This window comes from Canis lupus, chromosome 2 (assembly GCF_003254725.2).
Source record: "Canis lupus dingo isolate Sandy chromosome 2, ASM325472v2, whole genome shotgun sequence".
Classification (NCBI taxonomy): domain Eukaryota; kingdom Metazoa; phylum Chordata; class Mammalia; order Carnivora; family Canidae; genus Canis; species Canis lupus.
Genome location: NC_064244.1, coordinates 74,119,210 through 74,142,048, shown reverse-complemented (window position 1 = coordinate 74,142,048; position 22,839 = coordinate 74,119,210). Strand labels below are relative to the sequence as shown.

Genomic DNA, 22,839 nt, shown 5'->3' with positions numbered 1-22,839 from the left:
TAACACCTACTCAATAATTTGTGCAGATAAGCAAAAAATAATGAGGCAGAGAAAGTATCCAATACATTGTGTGTATTATTTATAAGTGTCCCAAGATACTACTTGTGTGTTTATACAGGTAACAATCGGAGAGCAACTGAATTCTGTAATACAATTTGGAGCCAGTGAACTATGTTGTTCTGGTGTGTGTGTGTGTGTGTGTGTGTGTGTATGTTTTGAAGTAACACAGTCAGGGGTGCCTGGGTGGGTCAGTCAGTTAAGTGTCAGCCTCTTGATTTTGGCTCAGGGCATGATCTCAGGGTTATGAGATTGAGCCCTTCAAGGAGCTCACACTGGATGTGGAGGTTGCTTAAGATTCTCCCTTTTTCCTTCTCCCTCTGTCCCTCCACCCCTTCTCTCTCTTAAATAAATAATTTTTTTTAAAAAAGCAATCAAATAGGTGGAAAGCAGAGAGAAAAAAGAAGATGGGGTGGGACTGTAGCAGGGATGAATTTGAAAGATGTTTGGATGATATGAATAAAAAAGAATTAGACCTACAGAATCAGAGAAGATATTTGCAAATGACATATCAGATAAAGGGCTAGTATCCAAGATCTATAAAGAACTTATCAAACTCAACACCCAAGAAACAAATAATCCAGTCAAGAAATAGGCAGAAGACATGAACAGACATTTCCCCAAAGAAGACAACAAATGGCCAACAGACACACGAAAAAATGCTCAACATCACTCATCATCAGGGAAATACAAATCAAAACCACAATGAGATACCACCTCACACCAGTCAGAATGGCCAAAAGTAACAACTCAGGAAACAACAAATGTTGGCAAGGATACAGAAAAAGGGGAACTCTCTTATACTGTTGGTGGGAATGCAAGCTGGTGCAGCCACTCTGGAAGGCAGTATGGAGGTTCTTCAAGAAGTTAAAAATAGGGATTCCTGGGTGGCTCAGTGGTTTAGCACCTTCCTTTGGGCTGGGGCATGATCCTGGAGTCCTGGGATCGAGTCCCACATCGGGCTCTTTGCGTGGAGCCTGCTTCTCCCTCTGCCTGTATCTCTGTCTCTCTCTCTGTGTCTCTCATGAATAAATAAAATCTTAAAAAAAAAAAGAAGTTAAAAAATGAGATACCCTAAGACCAATCAATTGAACTATTTACCCCAAAGATAACAAATGTTGTGATCTCAAGGGGCATCTGTACCCCAGTGTTTATAGCAGCAATGTCCACAATAGCCAAACTGTGGAAAGAGCCCAGATACCCATTGACAGTGGAATGGATAAAGAAGATGTGATTGATTGACATATATAACAATGGAATACATATATATATATAATGGAATATAATATATATTATATAAAAATAGAATATAATATATAATATATATGGAATATTATATGTACATATGTACATAATGAAATATTACCCAGCCATCAAAAAGGATGAAACCTTACCATTTACATCGATGTGGATGAACTGGAACTGGAGAGTATTGTGTTAAGTCAATCAGAGAAAGAGAATTATATGATTTCACTCATATGTGGAATATAAGAAAGAGTGTAGAGGATTATAGGGGAAGGGAGGGAAAACTAAACGGGAAGAAATCAGAGACGGGGACAAATCATGAGAGACTTAACTTCAAGAAACAAATAGGATTATTGGAGGGGAAAGGGGTGGGGGGATAGTGTAATAGGCATTAAGGAGGGCAGGTGATGTGATGAGCACTGAGTATTATATGCAACTGATGAATAACTGAATTCTACATCTGAAATTTATGATGTACTGTATGTTGGCTAATTGATTTTATATTAAAAAAAGAATGCATTTAGAGATAAATATTCAATGAGATAGAATATGTAAAATGCAGTGATAAGCATTTAGCGTTTAATAAATCTTAGCTATTAAGAATAATCAGAAAAATAAAGTGCTCAGACTGAAACCAGACTTTTCACTTTACAAACCATCATATTTAAAAAAAAAAAAAATCAAAGTAAGGATCTTTTCTGAAGTTGAAAGTCGGAACTCATTAAATACAGCCTGGCTATTATCTGGCCAGATGTCTAAGCCAGCTAGCTTTTTGAGATTTTAGGAAACAGATTACACTTTCAGTAAGCTAGCAGATGCTTATTATACACATCTTATTTGACTATAATATGATTAGCACCAGAAAGCCCCATGCTCAAAAATATCTCTTCTATATTTTTTTACCAAATTAATTTGATTAACAAACTTCTCTTTTAAAATGCAGTAGCTTAAATAAGTTTTCTTAAGAAAACATAAGGTCCACGGCTAGAAAGACACAGGGGTGGGGGATGATGGTAGCAAAACACTTGCAGATTAAAAAAAAAATGAATTATGTGAAACTCATAAAAAGTGTAAGTCCTGCAATAAACATGTTCATACGTTCATAGAATTTGGCATTCTCTTTTAAAACACTCGTTTTGGATTGCTTATCTATGTACCCCAAAGAAGTTGCCTTTCCCTCTTCGCTGGGCCTCGCTGGAATAATCAAGGGAACTACAGCTTTACCCCCCTTCCACGTACACCTGGGAGGAAAGGGGACTAAGGGAGCCTCATTCCCTCAACAAACTTTTATTTCTTTTTAAAACATTTATTTATTCATTCATGAGAAACAGAGCGCGGCAGAGACACGGGGACAGGGAGAAGCAGGGTCCCCGCGGGGAGGGCTGGATCCCCGCAGCCGGGGTCACGAGGCTCCAGGCGCCGCTGCTCTTCTCGCGCACTTACAACGCGGGACACCGGGTTCCCAAACACCGACAGCGGCCTCGCCCCCGGGGGCCTGGTGGCGGACGCGGGGACCCGCGGTCGCCCTGACTCCCAGGGCTCTAGCCCGGGGCTCTAGCCGAAGCCAGGGGCCCGCGGGGACACAAAGGAGCCACTGACTCGATCCGCGCATGTGCGGGAATCGCCTTCACAGGCGAGGCCCCTTCGCAAAGTTTCGAGGAGGCCGCGGTGGGGGACCCCAGAGGGAACCGCAACGGGCGCCAACCGGGGCGGGGGGCTGCAGGGACGTTCTCGCGACCGAGGAGAAGGAGGGGGCGAGAGCAGCAGAGCGGGCGGCGGCCGGCGCTCGGGAGGCAACTTTGTTGAGGATCTTCCGTCGGTGAAACCCGGTCACGGGCCCAGCGAGCCCACCTCGGAGCCGAGCCGCTCCGGTCCGGTCCCGCTCCGCCCTCCTCGGAGCCGCGGGGCCGCGGCCAGGAGGGCGCTTGACGCCCCTTCCCCGGCGCCCAGCGCGCGCGGGCAGGACCGACCCCGGGGGCGGGGCGGGGCGGGGCGGAGGGGCGGGGCGGGGCGCGCGGGGGGCCGGCGGTCGGCGGTCGGCGGTCGGCGGTCGGCGGCCGGGGCCGCAGCAGTTGTTCCCGACATGCACCTCTCGGGAAGGATTTCAAACCCGGCCGCAAGCTCTCCTCCCTCGGCCCGGCCGGCCCCAGCAACAGGCGGCGGCGCGCCTCTCATTGGCCAGGCGGCGCGGCGGCGCGTGCTGATTGGCCGCCCTGCCTCCCGGCCCCGCTTCGGCGCTCGCAGCCACCTCCATTTTGTCGGTAGAGGCGGAAGGAGGAGGTCGAGTCCGGACGCCGAGGTGGTCAGCAGCTAGCTCGTCGGTGCCCGTGGGTTTCGTTCGCTCCGTGCGTCGTCTCTCCCTGGGAGGGGAGGGGGGCTTCGCCGCCGAGCAGGAGCCGCCGCCGCCGCCGTCCCGAGCTTGAAGTCGGTGAGTGGCGGCGGCGCCGCGGGCGCGGCCATGTTGGCGGCCGCGCTCCCCATTGTTGGGGGAAGGCGGCGAGACCGGGGGCCGGGGCGGGCGCGGGCGGCCGGGGGGCCGCGGGGGCCGCCCGGAAGACCCGAACCTTCTGGGCTCGCGCGCCGACTGACCCGGGGGCTGTTGCAATCGTCTGCAAGGCCCTTGCCCTTCCCGAAAGAAGGGGCTCGTTGGTTGGGTGCCCGGCTTCCTTGGGATAGGGGTGGAACCGGGAGTGCGTGGTGCTCGCCCCGAGCCCTTTCCGTGTAGTCGAGATGGGAAATTGGCTTAGGTTGTGGCTTGGGAAAACTTGAAGATGGGGAGGAGCCGAGAGTTCGTAACTGAAGGGGGACACTTTCCGTGACGTCGACGTGTTGCGATACGTGATGGGCCGCGAGATGGGAATATTCGAAGCGGATTTTAAAAACGTGGTCTCTTGAGGAAAACTCCTTTTCGGCCGGTTTCTTGGGAGTGGCTGTAAAAGCTGATGCTTCCCTGCTTTGAACATTTTGGTGACTGGATCCGTGAGACAGGAAAGTCCCCACCCTCCCCGGGGGGGAAATGTAACTCGTGGGGACACTTGCAGACCCCGCCCCCGCCCCCGGGTCGCCGGGCTGGGCGGAGTCCGCGGAGGACAGGGACAAGAGGATTTTCTGTCTTATTAACTAGTTCACGAAGCGGCCATTCTTAACTGTATTTCTGGAGTCCATATGAACCATCCCGTTCCCCCCAGGTTTTTTGAGTTGAAGTAACGGAGTGATCTCTACTTTCCTAGCTAGGACTTCTCTCAAGCTTGTGTGCTAGGAGACTCCGATGTTGGCCTCAGCTCCTAGGCTGAACTCGGCGGATCGGCCCATGAAAACTTCTGTATTGAGACAAAGGAAAGGATCCGGCAGAAAGCAACATCTCTTATCCTGGGCTTGGCAGCAAGGAAGGGGACAGGTGGTGGAAATCCTGCGATCCGAAAAGCAGACCGAAAGGTACAAAATTCATGTTTTGGAACGAACCTCCTAAACCAGTTGTCTTTATTTTTAAAGTGATTGTTCAAAAAAATAAATAAATAAATAAAATAAAGTGTTCAGATTTTCAGATTGAGCCTTTTATAAAGAAGGTAATAAAGGCTGTGCATACAATGAAGTGTAAATATACAGTGAAGTTAAAGCAGCCGAAGAGCAGTTTTGATTCTTTCCAAAATGAATTCTGGAGTTACAAGTTTGGGGCTACATAACCTTCCTCAAGTTTTGAACTTTTCTTACTGGAATTTTGCTCAATATTTTCTTTCCATTTATGTGTAGGTGACAAAGAAGCTGAAGATGGGTGGTGGAGAGAGGTATAACATTCCAGCCCCTCAGTCGAGAAACGTTAGTAAGAACCAGCAACAGCTTAACAGACAGAAGACCAAGGATCAGAATTCCCAAATGAAGATTGTTCACAAGAAAAAAGAAAGAGGACACACTTACACCTCCTCAGCAGCTGCACGGCAGGCCATGCAAAATGGGGGGAAGAACAAAAATTTTCCAAATAATCAAAACTGGAACTCTAGCTTATCAAGTCCCACTTTACTTTTTAAGTCTCAAACTAATCAGAACTACGCTGGAGCCAAGTTTAGTGAGCCACCATCACCAAGTGTTCTTCCTAAACCACCAAGCCACTGGGTTCCAGTTTCCTTTAATCCTTCTGATAAGGAAATAATGACATTTCAACTTAAAACCTTACTTAAAGTACAGGTATAAAATAAGATAAAATACTAATGTTTAAATTTAGTTCTATTTAAGGGTAGTTGTCAGTTGTTTCAGACCAAATTCACTAGGGAATTAATCTGTAAAATTGCTAATTAATGTAGAAAACATTAGATTTCATCTTAACTGTTTTACGTGTAGTGTGCACTGTGATGTAATGGTAGTATCAGTGCAACTTGAAGTAACTAAATTATTGAGAATTGTACTGGATATTGTGTTCTCAATTGAGTAACTCTTAAACCTGTCAAATTTAGATTTGGGGAATGGTAATCAACTTTTCCTATGGTCTGCTGGGCACAAATACTAATTTAAGATTATCATTCATGGATCAGTAGTTTTACTTGTTGGAAGCTAGTGAATCTGATTATAAGCATCCAGTTAAGACCTACAGGGATTGGAGTAGTTGAATATTTAACAGTTTAAAGTCCTAGAAACACCCAAACCAGGAATATGACAACAACCCAATGCACTGCCAAAAAGAAAATATGAGTTTTTCTTAGAGAATAGTTGCATTTTTGTAAAACTATGCTGGTGAAATGTGGAAAAGGGCACTAGGGGCTATCTAATTTAGATGAGACCATATATCCCAATGGCCGTTTGTTTCATGCACTGGGTGTCTGCCAACTAATGCACCAAAACCATTTCTTACAGAAACAGTATTTGGTGGTCATTGAGTAGCTTTCAAAATACGTTTTTGTATTACAGCACTGCATAAGCTATTCTGACGGTGATGTGGTCTCAAATCATTCCCTGCAAAGCTTACTTGAAGTGGGGAGCTGTATAATGTGAAAGTTTTAAGTACCTTAGGAAAGAGCCATGTAAATATATGTAATAAACTTGTAGCATATGTAAAGTTTTGTTGGCATTTATCCTACAAAAATAGAATATTTTAGTATGAATTTGCTGAATGTAAGACCATGGACTCTGTTTTTATACTATGGCCTGATTTTAAAGGTCCAAAACAAATTGTTTTTAAGTTTGCCCTTGTGCTAAAGTGCCAGTGTATGTATAATTGATCTGGTTGTAAACTATATTTCAAAGTAAATCCTAGTGTAATAAGTTTTATATAACTAAAGGTTTTAAGCTGCTAAAACACTTCCTATTTTTAAGAGATGTGAGATGCAGTATGGGACTAATTTTTCTTTCTTAAGCCCAAAGATTAAACTATTAAAGGTCCCTCCAACCCTAAAGATTCATTCTGGCTTTCAATAATTTTTGTAATCTATAATATGAATATAGTTTAGTGTATGATGTCAGTATATATTTTGTTACTAGTCCAAGTGCAACCCAGGGGACCATTAATGCAAAAGATGTAATTTCTTGCATAATATCTTGATAACGTGTTTTACCTAAATATAAATTAATCCAACATTAACTTACAAATCTGACGAGATCGGGCGCGTTCAGGGTGGTATGGCCGTAGACAACTTACAAATCTGTATGGGAGACTCAATTTAAAAATTAAGTGCCCTATTCTAATTTGGTGGCTTTTTGACATTTTAAAGCAGAATGGCCAAATTGTATTTCCCCAGTTAAACTTAGATTGAGGTGATATTGCTCAAGTCAAATAATGCTATCCTAAAGTTTACATAGTACTTCATGTACATTTGTGAATTTCAAGCATGAAATTAAAAAATAAAATTGCCTCTTTCCCCCCCCAGTGGCTTGTTTGTATTTTATAAAAGATTGTTATGACTATCTTTACTATTTTAGAATGCACATAATTAACTGAACTGAAAAATGAAAGTACTGTTGTTTAAGAGGTAACCAATTTGCTGATAAAGACATTTGGGTCAGTTCTACAACAGCTCCCCACCCAAGTAGGCTTAACAGTAAAAGGCCACAGAACACTTTAGAAACTAAGCTTCTGATTCATTGGCAAGTCAAATAAAGCAGGTTCAATCACCTGTCTCTTCCTTTTCCTATATTCGAAGGTGACTGAGGTTTCTAGAAAAAAAAGGATTCCTGGGGATCCCTGGGTGGCGCAGCAGTTTAGCTCCTGCCTTTGGCCCAGGGCGTGATCCTGGAGACCCAGAATTGAATCCCACGTCTGGCTCCCAGTGCATGGAGCCTGCTTCTCCCTCTGCCTATGTCTCTGCCCCCTCTATCATAAATTTAAAAAAAAGATAAAAAGAAAAAAAGGATTCCTCAAACTAACTCTTGTGTTTGTCGGTTTTTAGTACTCAGGAGATTCATGAGACACAGGAGAGGCAGACACCTAAGCAGAGGAAGCAGCAGGCCCCTTGTGGGGAACCCCATGTGGGACTCATCCCAGGACCCCGACCTGAGCCAAAGGCAGATGCTCAACCACTGAGCTCCCCCAGGAGTCCAGTGTTTGCATGTTAATATATAAAAGTATAATTTCCACCAGGGAACTTTTTTTGGGGGGGAAGGCATCACAAGAACCACACTTGGTTCCAGTTGGGGGGGGGGGGGGAGGTGGCTTCAACTAGTTTAATAGGTGGTGAACCCCAGCGCAATGCCATTACTTTTATCATGCAAACAGCAAATAACCGATTCGGAGAAAATCAAAACTTCAGTTTGTTTTTTTTATATTCCCAGTGTAAGGTCTATGAACAATGCCAAGGATCGTCAAACTCAATTTTCTGTAACTGCAGTGAAACTTCATTGGATTTATACAATATATATACTAAGTTTTGGGCTTAGGATCGACTCAAGTGGGAAGTGTTCCAGACTTGAGGATCAAGTACAAAAGGCTTACTAACCATAAAGTTTTTAATAGCTAGGGATAACCTAGGGAAAAGGTTAATGATCATAACATCTCACTCTCAGAAGAGTTACTTACAATTTTGGTTAGCCTACAGGAATTTCCCAAACTATTGTACTTGTGAGAACCAAAAAGTTGTTGTAAAGAGAAACCACCTATCCTCTAAGGCTGAAGTCAGCCATGTAGCCTTGCCTTAAGACTGTCAGAACTTAAATTTGTCATTTTTTTGATGGTGTACAGTATGATGGAATCTGGGTCTATGACCTAGCTTTACATTTAATTTCTAGTTAAGTTCTATTTCCAAAAGCAAGCACAAGGCAGGAAAAAAAAACAAAGGTTTTTGGGTTTTTCTTTAATTGCATTCTCATCGGCAATTACTCTATAAAACAGGAGACAAAGTACATCTCTAAAGCCTCTCATGCAAATGAGGAAGGCCTACCCAGCCACAAACCTGGAAGGCAGAACTAAACCTAAGAGGGGAGGAGGGGACACATTTTTTAGTTCCTAGACCAGTTTATTTCACTCTAGTGTTCAGAGACGGGATCTACAAAAAACTACACACAAAGGCCTTTTACTTCTTTACAAGCTACTCTGTCAATTATCAATAAAAGGAATTTACATGCCTTTTTATTCCAAATAAAGAATCCCAACTTTAATAGGGCGAAACAACTGTTAGAAAATACATAGAAACACAATGCAATAAACATAACCAACACTGTTGGAGGAGGGGGGCAGAGGGAAAAAACCCAAGAGAAGGAAACTTTTCCATAGCAACTATGTCTTAAAGATGTCAATAGCTGAATGAAAACAAATAGGCAGCTTTCTTCATTTCTCAATTAGAACGGCTCTAACTTCCTGGTAGAAATACCATTTAGAGTATTCCTCAACTATCTTTGTGCTGTCTTAGGTCATAGCTTCCCCTTTTCAAAGTATCTCAGGAGTTTGTAAACAACAGTATGGTCAAAAAAGCAATAGAAGGAGACTGAAATTTGGAAAGCCAGAATGGAGACAGGCTGTCACAATTAGTTGTGAGATCTCAGGTTATATTGAACCTTTTTTTCATTCAGGAAGATTACAAAGTAACTTTTGATATATTTTTCCATAAATCTATTAAATCTTCCTTCTACATGAACTGTAGATTCCATTATATTATTTTTTATGTTATAAAAAATTTCCCATTAAAAAAAAAAAAGGCACAAAACAGCAGTAGAGGAACCACATGAAAAAACCATTAACTCCAACCTAGAATTTGCCACTTACTCGCTGTGATATTAGGCAAGTTTGCAAAAAATTTTTTCATCAAACGGGTAAAAATACTTCCATTTCATATCTTCTGTAGTTATGTGCAATATTTTCAAAATTTTTTATAAAGGCTCAAACACTTCCATATTTTTAGATGAGTAACTTCCCACGGAAAGCAGCTAAAATGTGGCAGAAATATGACAAAACTCAAATGTGAGTGATGAAGAATCATGTATAACAAACTTCATATCCTAATAAGGAACTAAGGAATCCAAAACATTTTTGTGATACTATAAAAGTTATTTATTCACTATACACAGAACATGTCCCCTATAAAATGTACATGTAAATCACTAAAAAGTATAATCTGGTGAACATTTTCTCAATTACAGAACATACTAAATCAGTTGGGATAACAGCTCTCTGTCTGCCTCAAAATAATCTAATTATAGCACCCAGAGTCTCCTTTATATCTAATGCAGTTAAATACTTATTTTTGGGATTATCGCCTAATATGTGTTTGAGGAGGCAGAGTTAACAATTTAATATAACTCTAGTATATTACAGTCACTGCACAATAAATCAGTTTATTACAGATTAAAACATTTTTTCATTATTTGTATTAATGGGATGCAAACAGAAATACTGGATACTTTTAAATGTCAGATAACCACAAAATTATCTTTGATAGTATTCTGGGTCTTATAATTACGTTAAGATATGAATGGTGTAAAATAATTACGAATAATACACCTCAAAACAATGAGGCTGTACTGTAATGATTCACTAGATTGTGCTCAGTAGACATTTATTAAATAAGTGAATTTTCTATTTTTCTCCCCAATTACCCAGAACAATTTTTGCCCACAGTAAGGGCTCTGTAAATAAATGTTTGCTGAATATACTGACTTAGGATAGAGGTGAGAAGAGATGGACCCTCTTAGCTAGATGTCAAGTATCAGAATTGGAATTTACCTGGGAAAGAGTGTAAGGAAGATGTAAACTGCACATGGCATACAAGTCAATAAACTTAGATGCCAACAAAGCAAACCATTAAGCAGAAAAACACTGGCACTGGAATAAACAAAGGCAAGATTTGCCAATAGCGAACATGGAACTGACTTTAAGAGATAACCAAGAAAAAGTTTATATTGGACCATACCTTTTCTCACCCAATTCAGTTTGAGACAGACCAACAGAGGCACTGTGAGAGACTATGGCTGTCTTCCTTGATAGTCAGACATCCTAGTTTCCAATCATTTATTATGGACCTGTTACCCATGAATCAATATAAACCTATTCAGATTTAGGGATTAGTTTCCACAAGTACAAAGTTGAATTTCCTTTTATTTGTCCTAAAATGCTTACTTTCAAACTTGAAGGGACTTCAATTATTCCATGTAGTTTCGATAACATTCTTTTATCTTTTCAGACCAGAGTCAAAATATTCGTACAGTATTCATACTGCAGCACCTTCCACCCACCCTTTGGTCGCTTGAACTGCCCTTCTTTGGTTCTTTTTCCGCTTTCTCAGATCTTTCTTGAAGTGTAGTAAGCAGAACTGTACTGGGTATTCCAGCTGCAGTTTGGTCTTAAATAAAAGAAGGATGTTTGTCAGTTTGGTTTTCTTTATTCTTCTCTGTGGTATACAGGATTTTGTTAGTTGAACTGGATGTAGCAGCTTACTGGGCCAAATTTTCAAGAGAATAGTACAATAGTTCCCAGGTCTTTTCCCTGGGTTGTAAACTTAACAGCTCATACTCTATGTAGCACCTTTCCTTTCTCACTGAAGCATTATCTGTCATTTTTCTTCTTGCTTACTTGGCTTCAAAACAAAACAAAACAAAACAAAATGCAGAGAGATCTTAAGTAAAAAGAGAGGTGAAGTGTCAGTCTTCACTTGAGTCTTCATATGACCTACTCTAATATTGATAACAGTGCCAGACACACAGTAGATCCTCCATAATTGTAGAACTATGTAGCCCAAAATCAAAGCACTGTGTAAGGATCCTCATCAAGTATGAGTAGGATCCTAACTATCATGGGTTCAACTGTAATTTAGTCCTTTTGAAGCTGTTAGGTATGTCACTTTAGAAGTAACATATAGAGTTCTCAAGGAAATGGGGGGGGGGACATTTTAAGTGACATAAATAAAAACAAAAATGAGATCATCAGGCCTTCTGTTTCTACACAAAGACTGAACAATTTCAATGGGATATCTCCTCAATCTAGTTTTCTCAAATTATAGTCCTTTAAAAAAAATAAATAAGGACTAGGCCTGGGCTCAAATCTTAGATCTGCCTTTTACAGCCTTTCCTTTGTGTCTCAATTTCCTTATCTGTGATATGGGGTTACTCAAAGTATCTTTCCCCTAGGTTTTATGAAAAGTAAATGAGTTAACACAGCAAGTTTTTAGAACTGTGTCTGGCACATCATAAATACTAAGTATCAGTTAAAATTGTTGTCATTATATAGTAGCTAGAATTCAAACCATAACATACCTAAACCAGTTTCCCCAAGTGGTTATCACTTAATATATTAACTGCTCACTGACATTCAATGCAGAAGTATTTTAAATCAAGCCATAAATATAAGGCCCAATACATCTTGTTTAGGACGGGGAAGAGCAGTATTGGACCATCCAATAATGAAAATATAAACTTACAATTAGCGGACTCAAATTTCATTTTAATACTTATATTAATACTACCAATAATCTCTATTATTTAACCCAAGGGGCTTAATATGCAATCATGAAACTCTGACATTACATAAGGAATTTTTAATAGTATATAAAAGATGTACCTTTCTGGCAGGATCTATCATTTCCAAAGAAAAGCTAGTTGTGCCTAGTGCAACACTGATTTAAAATATTCCTAAATCTACAAGAATTGTTTCCACTGTTATTTTAGAATTTCATTCAAAACTATAATAATTCCAGTTAATCATTATTTCCTTCATTTTGTTTTTATTATAGCATGTTTGCTTAATTTACAGCAAGCAGAAAATAAGCTGGGTCTTGTTTTGATCCAAACATTGATGTTTTAAAGGTTGTACACAATATTTGTTAAAAAGAACATATAAAAATACCTTTTTAGAAGCTTCTATAAGAAAGAAAATACAAAGTTTAACCCCACAACTTTCCTCTTTGCTAGAACTGCAAACTACTGCTACAGTTTTAAATAGACTTTTTGTTGTTTAAACTATACATCCAGGAAAATCTAAAAAATTAAAGAAACGTGCATATAAATGATTGCATAGCAGAACATGAACATTAACTGCAAACAGTAAAGAAATGAAAGTTAGAAATACTATCAAATATACAAAGGTTCTAGAATCAATCCTTTAAACACATTCCACAAACAGTATTTAAAAACCATCTTTTGTTCTTTTACAGGCAATGCCTATATTACTAAAACCAAAATTGAAAAAAAGTAATCCTCTAAAAGGAATCGTTTTCCCACAATCTTTCTTATACCTGCAAGCAAGCAATCTAAAATTTTAAAAGATGCTAGCTTTTATTCTGAAATGAGATTGGACATGTCCTTTTTATTGCCCCCCAAACGATCTCTCAGAGAAATGCTAGAAATTATAAGTGGTTAGGGTCTTTTTTTTTTTTAAAGTCAGGTATTTATTGCCAGGTACTACATTGATAATCAAACTCAGAGATGTGACTCTTAATTCTTTTTCCAATATATTTTAAATTTCATGGCACCATAGAATCACCTAGAATGGGAGTGTTCTCTTTCAACTTGCCTCATGTGAAATAAGCTGAGGTGTGAAGAACAAGCCTCCTTCATAAAGTGGTAGACGAATTTTGATACAAATGCACAGGGCAGGTGCTAGAAGCATCAAAATTCAGTTTTTATACTCTGCATATGCATAAACAAAACCTACTTTGAAACAATTTACTTGCTGCTTTTTAATAGCAGTAAGAAAACTAAGCAATATGACCAGCAATGCTCCTTAAAGTTTAGAGTAACTACATGAGAGCATTTTTCCCCTTAAAATGATTTCTGCCATCATTGACCTGCTCAAATTTTAAGGTGAGTTCTTCCGATGTTTTTATGTTCCAAATCTTCAAGAAACCAGAAAAAGTAGTGAAGGCTCCATGTTTCAGTCAAAAACTCAATCTTCCCCAATCCTACTTAACGCGGTTGGCATCATTCCCCAAGACAGCGGGGTTAACAAAAGAACTATTCCACGCTCTGTCTTAAATTAACTATTATCACGGGCCTAGACATCTTAACAAGACAAAAAGGTCCACCCTGAACCTAAATGTGTCTGATCAGTGTTGTACTGTGGCTACAACTTCACTTTTGTATCATTCTATCTTATTAGCAAGCTACATTTCTAGGTTAACAGTTCTACCAAATATGGATATGAAAGTTTATTTTTAATAAGACAATGTTGCAAATTATGGTCAACCAACATCTTTTCACCAATACTTCAAGCATAAAAAATGAGAATCTTTACAAAAATATACAGAGACACCACAAATTGGTAGCTGCCCATAACATTAAACAAACTGGACTCTTAAGAGTGGCTTCTCAACAGCATATCATTTTAATTATAACCATTTGCCTGGTACAGGGAAAACTGACAAGTGTTTTTTTAAGCATCATTGCAACATTGTATTCCTGATAATTTAAGTAAACCAAACTATGAGTAAATGAATGATACATGCCTAAAAATATCAAGGTTTTTACTATCAGTGGCCACTGGACTTAGGACTAGTCCAAGACCTTGATCTAGATTTTGACCTAGACCTAGATTGTGATCTTGACTGAGATTTGGATCTAGGTGGTTCTTTTTTCCTTGATTCCTTTTCATATCTTGAGCCAGACTTATAATGTGTTTTGGAATCTGTTTTAGAGGTGCCTCTAGTTTTGGTGTGAGATGCAGACCTAGAACGTGATTTAGCCTTCATTTCTTTCTTGGGCTGGGACTTGGACCGTGATCTTGAATTGGATTTAGATCTTGAAAAAGATCGATTTCGGTGTTTGAATCTTTCAAAACAGAGGAGAGATACAATTAGAGTAAAAATTAGATTCTATATTAATCAAATTTGTTATTTTTAGAGCAAAAGTTCACTCTGAAATTGAAAAAACGTTTAAGTCTTTTTCAAAGCAAAGTTATTTACCTATCATTGTCGGAATGGCTTCTGCTACGCCGTGGTCTTCCAGCCGGTCTACTGCTAAAAAGTACATCAGAAAGAGCAAACAGTGACAAATGTCTATTTACAGTCTTCTAAAATTTTTAATTAAAAAAAAAAAGAGCCATAAAACTTTTTAAATGAAGCACTAAAATATTTTTAGTTTCAATGAAGCATTCAATGTATATAATTAAAGTGTACAAAATATTAAAAAATTAAAAGCTAACAAACATAAATCTTTTCTGAATATTACTGTACTACACACATCACACTTACTTTCTAGGACTATAAGATCTTCTATAGTTGTAGTCAAAGGACCGGCTTCTTGATCTTCTTCTTTCATAACTTCGGCTTCTAGAACGTCTGTATCTGTCATAATCATCATAGCGTGAAGAACTGTACACATTCCTCCCTTCCTTGGCTTTCATTTGATTTGGAGCTATGAAATAAACAAAACAAAATATTTAGAAATGTTAATACCTTATATAGTAAGTCTTCAAATTATAGGAAAATTTTCCTTATTTGCCTCCCTTATACCCCTAAATCGGCATCAAGGTTAATACAACTATTGATCTTGGAAAAGGGATTTGTTTTTAAGGAAGTCTATCAAAATACTGTTTTATGTTAAAAATGATACTTTCGGGCAGCCTCTATGGCGCAGCGGTTTAGCGCTGCCTGCAGCCCAGGGCGTGATCCTGGAGACCTGGGATCGAGTCCCATGTCAGGTTCTCTATGGAGCCTGCTTCTCCTTCTGCCTGTGTCTCTGCCCCCCCCACCCCCGTGTCTGTCATGAATAAATAAATAATAAATCTTTTAAAAAAATAATAAAATAAAAATGATACTTTCAAGTATCTTCCCAACTATTTTTTTTTCAGACCTTTTCACCATTTGGCTTGCTGTCAAAAAATATGCCACTAACTCCAACATGAGGAAAATTTACCACATTTTTAAAATTTCCAAATTAAAATATGAATGACTGAACCATATGATAATTTGGAATTATTCTGTGCGTTTTTCACTTTTTAGGAATACAATTAACAACGATAAAATACTTATTGGTAGCCTAGGAACAATGTTTTAGTATCAAAATGCAGTGATAATGGTTGGTTATATGGTTCTGAGAGAACACAACAAAAGTGGAAAAGAGCACTTATCGGATGCCTTAGCCAGTACCCCTGGACAGTCCTCAATTCCCATTACCTCATTCAAGTCTATGAAGCAAGTACTAGAAGTCTGTGTGTTTATAAAAATACCACAGCGAATACCCAAGAACCCACCACCCAATGCAAGAACCAGAGAATTACTGGCAGTTAGCGTCTACTTCCATGCCCCTCCTTTCTTCAGCAGCTATATTCATCTCTTAATATATTGCCCAAGGTAACAAAATGGTTGAGCCCAAATTCAAACCCAGGTCTATGACTCCAAAGCCTGTACTCCTGCCTCATTAGCATGCAGCCTACACCTGATTAGCTGGTGTTTGCTTGCATAATAAAAACCACAAACTAATATAAAATCAATTCTAGGTTTCACCTATAATTTTTCTCAGTTTAATTCTATCTATTCATTTCCACAGACAAGCACCCACACAAATAGCCAATTATACTGTGAAGGTCTTTATGAAGAGAAATGGCTGAAAGGACCCAATACTTTCCAAATTATTTCCCTTTTAATTCCACCCCCAGTAATTTAAACACGCCGCAGCGCATAGTATTGATCGACTTTCTTAAAAAGTCCAAACACGTATTTCAGGCATTCTAATCTTCACATTCTACCTTTTTGCAAAGTATGTGAGATTATCTATTCAAAAATTATCTTTTTAGATTTCGAACAGATAGACAAATTGCAAATACTTCCAAAAAAAAAAAAAAAAAAAAGAAGAAGATACTAAGCACTGTTTAAAAATGACGTATTATACATATACATATATTAGGCATAAGGGTACTTACTCTTTCGATCCCCCTGTGCGAACTGTATTTCAATTTGGCGTCCACAAATCCATTTTCTGTCCAAATTATGTAAAGCATCTTCAGCATCACGGACATCCTCAAATGTGCTAAATGTTAAGGGGCTTGGGAAGTTTTGCATACTTTGATAATGAATGAATGCTCAGATGGCAAGTCTGGAACAACTCACAATCTTTCAATATTATTCTAGAAAATCATCCAGACCTCACTTATTTAGGTTGGTTAATTTGGCTATAGACACTTCACAGCATTAAAAGCACTTGTGATTTCCTACAGCATACATTTGAAAACACACGTGAATACACATTATAAAGTTATTAAAGATCTGTTGTAGCTGAACTACCAAGTAATGCTAGCAAAAAGTTTCCAAGTTTTAATGAAAGTTTTACAAAACAAAAAATATCAGCTCTATGCTGTATACTAAAACAAAAATTTCTTAAAATAAAACCAAAACTGTTTTTCATTTATGTTTAAGGAAAAAAAAGAAAATGCCAATAGTTCTTGTGTAAGCAAGCAGAATATACCTTACCTTACAAGAGATAAAGCATTAACTTCCATCTTATTTTGCTGTTTTTCTCCGATATACCTAACACTATTACTTCATGTAGCTGTCTTCCTTATGCCATACAGTGAAGGCTGGTATGCAATCCACTTGTGGATTATCAAGACAGAATCAAGCAATAAATACTCAAGACATCACTATACCAAAAGTGTATTACACCCATGCACAGACTATAAAAGCATGCGGTCAAAAAAATAACAGACCATTTCTAAAGATTCCTGGACTGGAAAGCCCTAACTGTAATACTAAAAATACAGCTTCCTGCAAGAAGTGGGTCTGGGACTGGTTTTTAACCTGAGAATTTCAAGGTAACATTTATATAAACCTGAGAGGGTCTGCGAGTACCATTTTCTGACTTGAGATGCTGCTGCCACCTTGCCCTCTTCCCTCATTGTCAGCAATAAAACTATGTGAACCCTTGACTTTACAAAGTTATTCTGCCCAAATTTAGCTCCTTTCTTAAAACCACCATTCTGATGGAAGCCAAACAAATATTCAGAGCAGTTTGATATAAAAGCTTTGGAAAGGGAAACAGGTTAAGTCTGGGTATAGATTTTTCACTCTATCCTAAAAATCTAACTTTTCCATTTACATATCTCAAAATTGAGAGACAAGAAAGCAGATCTTGAGCTGATTAAAAAACATCGCCAAAGATACACACTCCCTTCAAGACTGACACTAATATCCATTTCAGATATCAAAAAGGTCTGCCTCATCAGATTTCCTATTTTTTGTTCTGAAAGGAGTTAACCGTATCAAGTTCCCAGTTCTCTCGTCCTGAAGCTATTACGTGCATGTTAATGCAAGACAGGTTTCCCCAAGTCCTAAGTCATGGGGCTTTCAACATGAAAAAGCAAAGGATGATAGGGAGTTTAGAATGCTGAGTACTATAATGGAATACCCCTCAAGATTAATGAAGTTGAGCTCTAAAAGTATTTTTAAAAGTTCACTTAATGGATATACTACTTACTATCCCAGGGGACAGAATATAATTTTCTTTTTAGAGGGTTATAATTAAAAGGTATCAAAGTTATTGAGATTAACTCCTTTTCTGGACCTACCCTCAAAAACAGAATCCTGGGCTGGATGAACCACGGCAAAGTTCTACTATACGTGTTAAGAAAAGGCTAACTGGGAACGGGGTCAAATATCAATCTGATGTTGGTAATGGAGAAATTTGTACTCAGGATCTGCAAAATCCTGAGACTGATTTCTTTTTAACTATTTTAAGAATATAAAAAGACTTTAGGTATAAGTATGTGATTCTCCTTTAGACGGATAACAACTCTCTTCTAGCCCAAGTATCACATACTCTTGAGTCAAATCACTGTTGATCCAGGTTCCCAAGCCACCCCAACCTAGATAAAATTGGGTCAACACGGAAGCCAGAAAGCATCGCTTAAAAACAAAAACAAAAAAAACAACCACAAGCCAAATATAGCTCTTATTCTCTCTGTAACAGAGCTTTGCAACCAATTCTCTCACCTGTCCTTGATCACTAACTACCTTTGTAGAAGTAACAGCTTTCAGCATTTCCCCTAAGTCTCACTAGGACTCCTGCTAAGTTTCAAGAGACTTACTGAATTTAAGCAGTAACAATATTTCCTAGTCTCATGCCCACAGCCCAAACCTTTGCTGTCTCACTGAAGGAAGTTAAAGGTCACCTAAAACTGCAGGTCAGGGAATGACCTCCTATAGATTCTGATTAGGTACTCATACAAAGGAGAATGTCTTCTGCAATCCACTCAGGGCTAACTGATGGTATGTGGGAAAGCAGTGCAGGACCAGCAGCCTTCAGAGAGCTAAGTTTAGAAGTCAGGGGTATGTATGTGCGCCCACCCCCCAACCCCAGCCACTTTAAAATCTATAAACAGGTATTATCTCCAGTGGATTTGACCTTACAAGACTACCAGAATTGTTTCTAAGTAGTTCCCAGTGCTAGCATCTGTCTCCCATTTTAAGCACGACTCTGTGGAGTCGGCTTGACCGTAGAACCTCATGCTACTCCAAAGAGCACTGTCTACTACCCTATGGGATCTGACCATCTGGTCCAAAACAGAAATATGCTGAGTTTAAACTTAACATTACATCCTGGTACACTTTAACTTGACAAGCTAAGAGAGAGTGCATTTATACAAGACCACAATCACAACATCAAGGCCCACATAAATCAAGTTACAGGTTTTGTCACTAGACCAAACCAGAATAGTTTTGAAAATTAACTGCTTACAAAACATTAAAAAAAAAAAAAAAGGAAAAGTTATTCTGTAGGATACATCAGGTATGACTCCTTTAATCTTGGCCATCATTCAACTTCATCTTGACCTTTAACTCTTTAAGTGCTTGTCAGAAGGACTTGTCATGAGATGCTTGGCCAAATATGACAGATGGCTTTATCTTTAACTTTGAAAAACAACCTTTTCCCCCTTTTGTAGATAAAGCGAGGCTTTGTCTCCCATTAGGCTTGTCCTTCTTCCAGCTTTTCTTTATTTTTTCTTTTCCCAAACTCTCCCTTCTCTTCAAGCCTGATCCTTAAGAGGTCTTTGGCTTGTCTACTTGCCTTAAGTGTTGAACTCTACTCTAAAGGTTCTTTCATGCTTTCTCTTTGGGGTCGCCATAACTGTACAGCTTTACATTCTCTGAGGTAACAACAGAGGACAGCAAATTAGGGGACAATATTAAAGAAGTTTACCTCATTGTTATACAATTTGTTTTTGATCAAGTGATTCAAATTAACAGACAATACCAAACTTTAATTGCTAAGCACAAGAACATATTAACTTTTAATTTGACTTACATTATAGGTGGTAGCAACCAGAGTGTATTCAAATTTAAATCACATACTATAATCATTGATTTGAGTTTCAGCAGCATGAATGGGAATTTAAATACTTTACTGTTTTTGGATTAACTTTAAGAAATAGTTAAGAGCAATGTGTGAGTCAGAATTAATTTTCAAAAAATTTGAAGACATAAAACATTAGAGGACAAAAGTAAACTACTTTTTAGATGTTACCTCTTACATAAACTTGAATTTCAAACTCCAACACCCCTCACTAATCAGCCATCTGAAGAAAGGATATTGAACATAAGCAAATCCTCTTGGACGGCGTGTGTAGAAATCAAGTGGAACATACACATCAACTATAGGACCATAACGACCAAATTCTCGTCGTAAATCTTCAGACCTAAAACATCATAAAAAGACCCCCAGTTTTTATTTTCACTTCTTTAAAAAAAATTGTAAGAAATAGCTATCTTTCTGTAATCTGAATAAATGAAAGGGATTGTGCCGTACCCCTGGGTGACCGTTTGCTTTCTAAATCTCAACATCAAGAGGCAACTTTAAGTGCATAAAAATATACAGGCAATCTCTTTTCTGAAAAAGGAACACTAAGATCCAAGATCTCTGGAAGACAATGCAGTCTGTATTACTATTTTACAGGAACAGGAAAAGGCACCTAAGGAAACCTGGTCACAATTTATCTACTGTTTCTAACCACATCTTTAATTTTTCATAAAAGGCACAGTAGCATTAGATTCTACGTATTTCTAGTGTTTCTCTTTTAAAGTACCAAACCAATACCAGTACTCCGAAAAATATCAAGCACTTCCATACTAAAATTTTAGCGACAGGGTGGGACACTTAATAGGAGGTAAAGGTTTGTAAAGTCACAAATGTAACTCCTCAAATCATAAAGGTCAAAATGACATAAAGGAAAAATATTCTAGACTCTAGGACACAGTTTACTTTCCTACCTAAAGTTAGGACAGAAAAATATAAGTCACACAGGGGTACCAAAATAAATTTGCCTTTTCAGGGATTAGGGCGATTGTGAAACCTAACATATCTTTTACTGATGAGACCTCTTTCAAAAAAAAATTCTGATGGCAACTACAAGCAATTAAGGGAATTGGTGAGAACAAAGCCGGATTATCCAATTTTAGTTTTACAGCGTCCTAAACCTCACTTCTCAAAGGGGCGACCGGTTATTTCCGGCAGATGGGAAGAACTAGTTCGCACCGTCTAATTGGAATAATTTATCTTCCCATTTCCAACATTCCCTTTCTCCAAACCTCTCCAACATTTTCAAAATCAGAAGTACAACACAACAACAAAAAAAGGGTTGCGAATGCTTCGCCGCACGTGCCCCTCCCCCGATCCCGTTATTTCGCTGCAATTTAACTACCAAAAACAAAACAAAACAAAACAACACCCCCCCCCTTGGGCCGAGGGGGCGTGTACCCCAAAGAACGTGAACTTCAGATCAATGCGGAGAGCGGGGCGTTCGGCCGCGGCGGGGGCTGGGCGCACCGAGACGCCGGGAGGAAGGGGCTCCCGAGTGCAAGGGAGGAGGGGAGACCGAAACCCCGCCACGCGGCCTGCGTTCCCCCCAACCGCCCCCCCCGCGGCCCGCGTTCCCCCCCCAACCGGTCCCCCCGCGGCCCGCGTTCCCCCGTAACCGGCCCCCCACGCGGCTCGCGTTCCCCCCGTAACCGCCCCCCCCCGCGGCCCGCGTTCCCCCAACCGCCTCCCCGCGGCCCGCGTTCCTCCCCCAATTCCCCCCCCCCCGCGGCCTGGGAGGACCCGGGCGCCGCCCTCGCTCCCACGCGGCGGGTGAGGCGGCGGCGCGGCCTAGCCGGGGCCCGAAAGCCCGCGCGGGACCCGCCATCTTCGCCTTCCCCTCCCCCGGCCCAGCGCGCCGCCGCCGCCGCCGCCGCACGAGTCCTCCCCAAGCGCCCGCGGCCTCCCCGGGTAGGCCCGGAGCCCCTCCCCTGTACACACCTGGTGTCGTCGGCCACGTTCCTTACGAACAGAGAGGTGTTGGGGGGGCGCAGGTAGCGGGACATGACGGCGACGTGAGTCTCGGCAGGGGCACTAACGGGCTCAGGAAACCGTCCGCGGATCCGGCGGTAGATCCTCAGACACTCAGCCCGAGGGCTCCGCTACGAAACCGCCTCTTCTCGCGAGACTTCACTCCCGCCTCCACCCCCTCCCCCCGCCACCTGGGCTCGACGCCGGGACTGGCAACGGCTCTTTCCCGCGAGATCACCGGGCGTGCGCCTGCGCAGGCGGGCGGCGGGGGCGGGGGGTGGATACGTGCCGCAGCCTCGCTCTCATTCATTGGCTTCTGGCGCGGCCTCTTCCCCCTCCCCCAAGCCCGCTCTTTCTTTCTTTTTTTTTTTTTTTTTTCTTCGTGCTTTATTTTCCCGCCCTTTTCTGCTTTGCACCGGTTTCCCCTCCCTTCCTCCCCTTGCAAGTCAGGAAGTAGAGGTTTTAACCCCCTACGCCCGAAGCTTACAGTTTTTGCTAACCTGACAATTTAAAAAATTAGAAATCGAAGAGACCGCCGTACGATTTCCTGTCTGGTCCAAGTTATGCCTTAGCTTTTATGAGATCGCTGACCTGCAAGGGGACGAGATTTATGTCCCTGTTGCGGGGGGGGGGTGCCTCCGCACAGCTCTCTGCACGTCGTGGGCGCACTCCCGGAGGACCCGTGCCCCGGGTTGCCCCCTTCTCCATCATTTCCTCCACCTCTCCAGCCTCTTTCCTCCCGATTAGGCCGCTCTCAACCTTTCGATTGCAATGCAATGCAAATCTCACATCTTCATCTCCACTGTCATCCACAGCTATTTTGTTGTTGTTGTTGTTGTTGTTGTTGTTGTTGTTGTTGCTAATGGCCTGTATTGC

The 22,839-nt window shown here is 40.6% G+C and overlaps 2 protein-coding genes across 14 annotated transcripts; one reads left to right on the top strand and one right to left on the bottom strand.

Moving 5' to 3' along the window:
- The first annotated feature begins 3,490 nt into the window (after positions 1–3,490).
- PNRC2 (proline rich nuclear receptor coactivator 2) lies at positions 3,491–7,156 on the top strand. Of its 4 annotated transcripts, none has more exons than XM_025448229.3 (3): positions 3,491–3,629; positions 4,537–4,737; positions 5,053–7,156. In XM_025448229.3, exon 3 carries the CDS (start codon positions 5,071–5,073, stop codon positions 5,488–5,490), a length of 420 nt encoding a protein of 139 aa, XP_025304014.1. In that variant the 5' UTR covers positions 3,491–3,629; positions 4,537–4,737; positions 5,053–5,070; the 3' UTR covers positions 5,491–7,156. The 4 variants fall into 4 exon arrangements, with proteins under 4 accessions (XP_025304014.1, XP_025304015.1, XP_025304012.1 ...); XM_025448230.3 differs by having other exon boundaries at positions 3,497–3,629; positions 4,533–4,737; XM_025448227.3 differs by having other exon boundaries at positions 3,585–3,730; positions 4,533–4,737.
- A 2,589-nt stretch (positions 7,157–9,745) lies between these two features.
- SRSF10 (serine and arginine rich splicing factor 10) lies at positions 9,746–22,148 on the bottom strand. 10 transcript variants are annotated; one of them, XM_035713092.2, is made up of 7 exons: positions 21,934–22,144; positions 20,231–20,335; positions 16,568–16,671; positions 14,898–15,060; positions 14,610–14,663; positions 14,374–14,475; positions 9,746–11,291 (listed from the first exon to the last, which is right to left on the bottom strand). In XM_035713092.2, the coding sequence occupies exons 1-7, from the start codon at positions 21,996–21,998 to the stop codon at positions 11,261–11,263; spliced, it is 624 nt and encodes a 207-aa protein (XP_035568985.1). In that variant the 5' UTR covers positions 21,999–22,144; the 3' UTR covers positions 9,746–11,260. The 10 variants fall into 10 exon arrangements, with proteins under 10 accessions (XP_035568985.1, XP_025304010.1, XP_025304008.1 ...); XM_025448225.3 differs by having other exon boundaries at positions 9,746–11,057; XM_049098906.1 differs by lacking the exons at positions 9,746–11,291; positions 21,934–22,144 and adding exons at positions 19,424–19,786; positions 21,394–21,546 and having other exon boundaries at positions 12,412–14,475; positions 16,568–16,664; positions 20,164–20,335.
- Positions 22,149–22,839: the final 691 nt, after the last annotated feature.

Bases quoted from the DNA above. Each gene is read 5' to 3' on its own strand.
- PNRC2 (XM_025448229.3), top strand. From the start codon at position 5,071: ATGGGTGGTGGAGAGAGGTATAACATTCCAGCCCCTCAGTCGAGAAAC.
- SRSF10 (XM_025448216.3), bottom strand. From the start codon at position 21,998: ATGTCCCGCTACCTGCGCCCCCCCAACACCTCTCTGTTCGTAAGGAAC. The intron at 15,061-16,567 runs GTAAGTACCCTT...TTTATTTCATAG, and splicing joins CGCACAGGGGGATCGAAAGA to CTCCAAATCAAATGAAAGCC. The intron at 14,476-14,609 runs GTAAATAACTTT...CTGTTTTGAAAG, and splicing joins AGCCATTCCGACAATGATAG to ATTCAAACACCGAAATCGAT.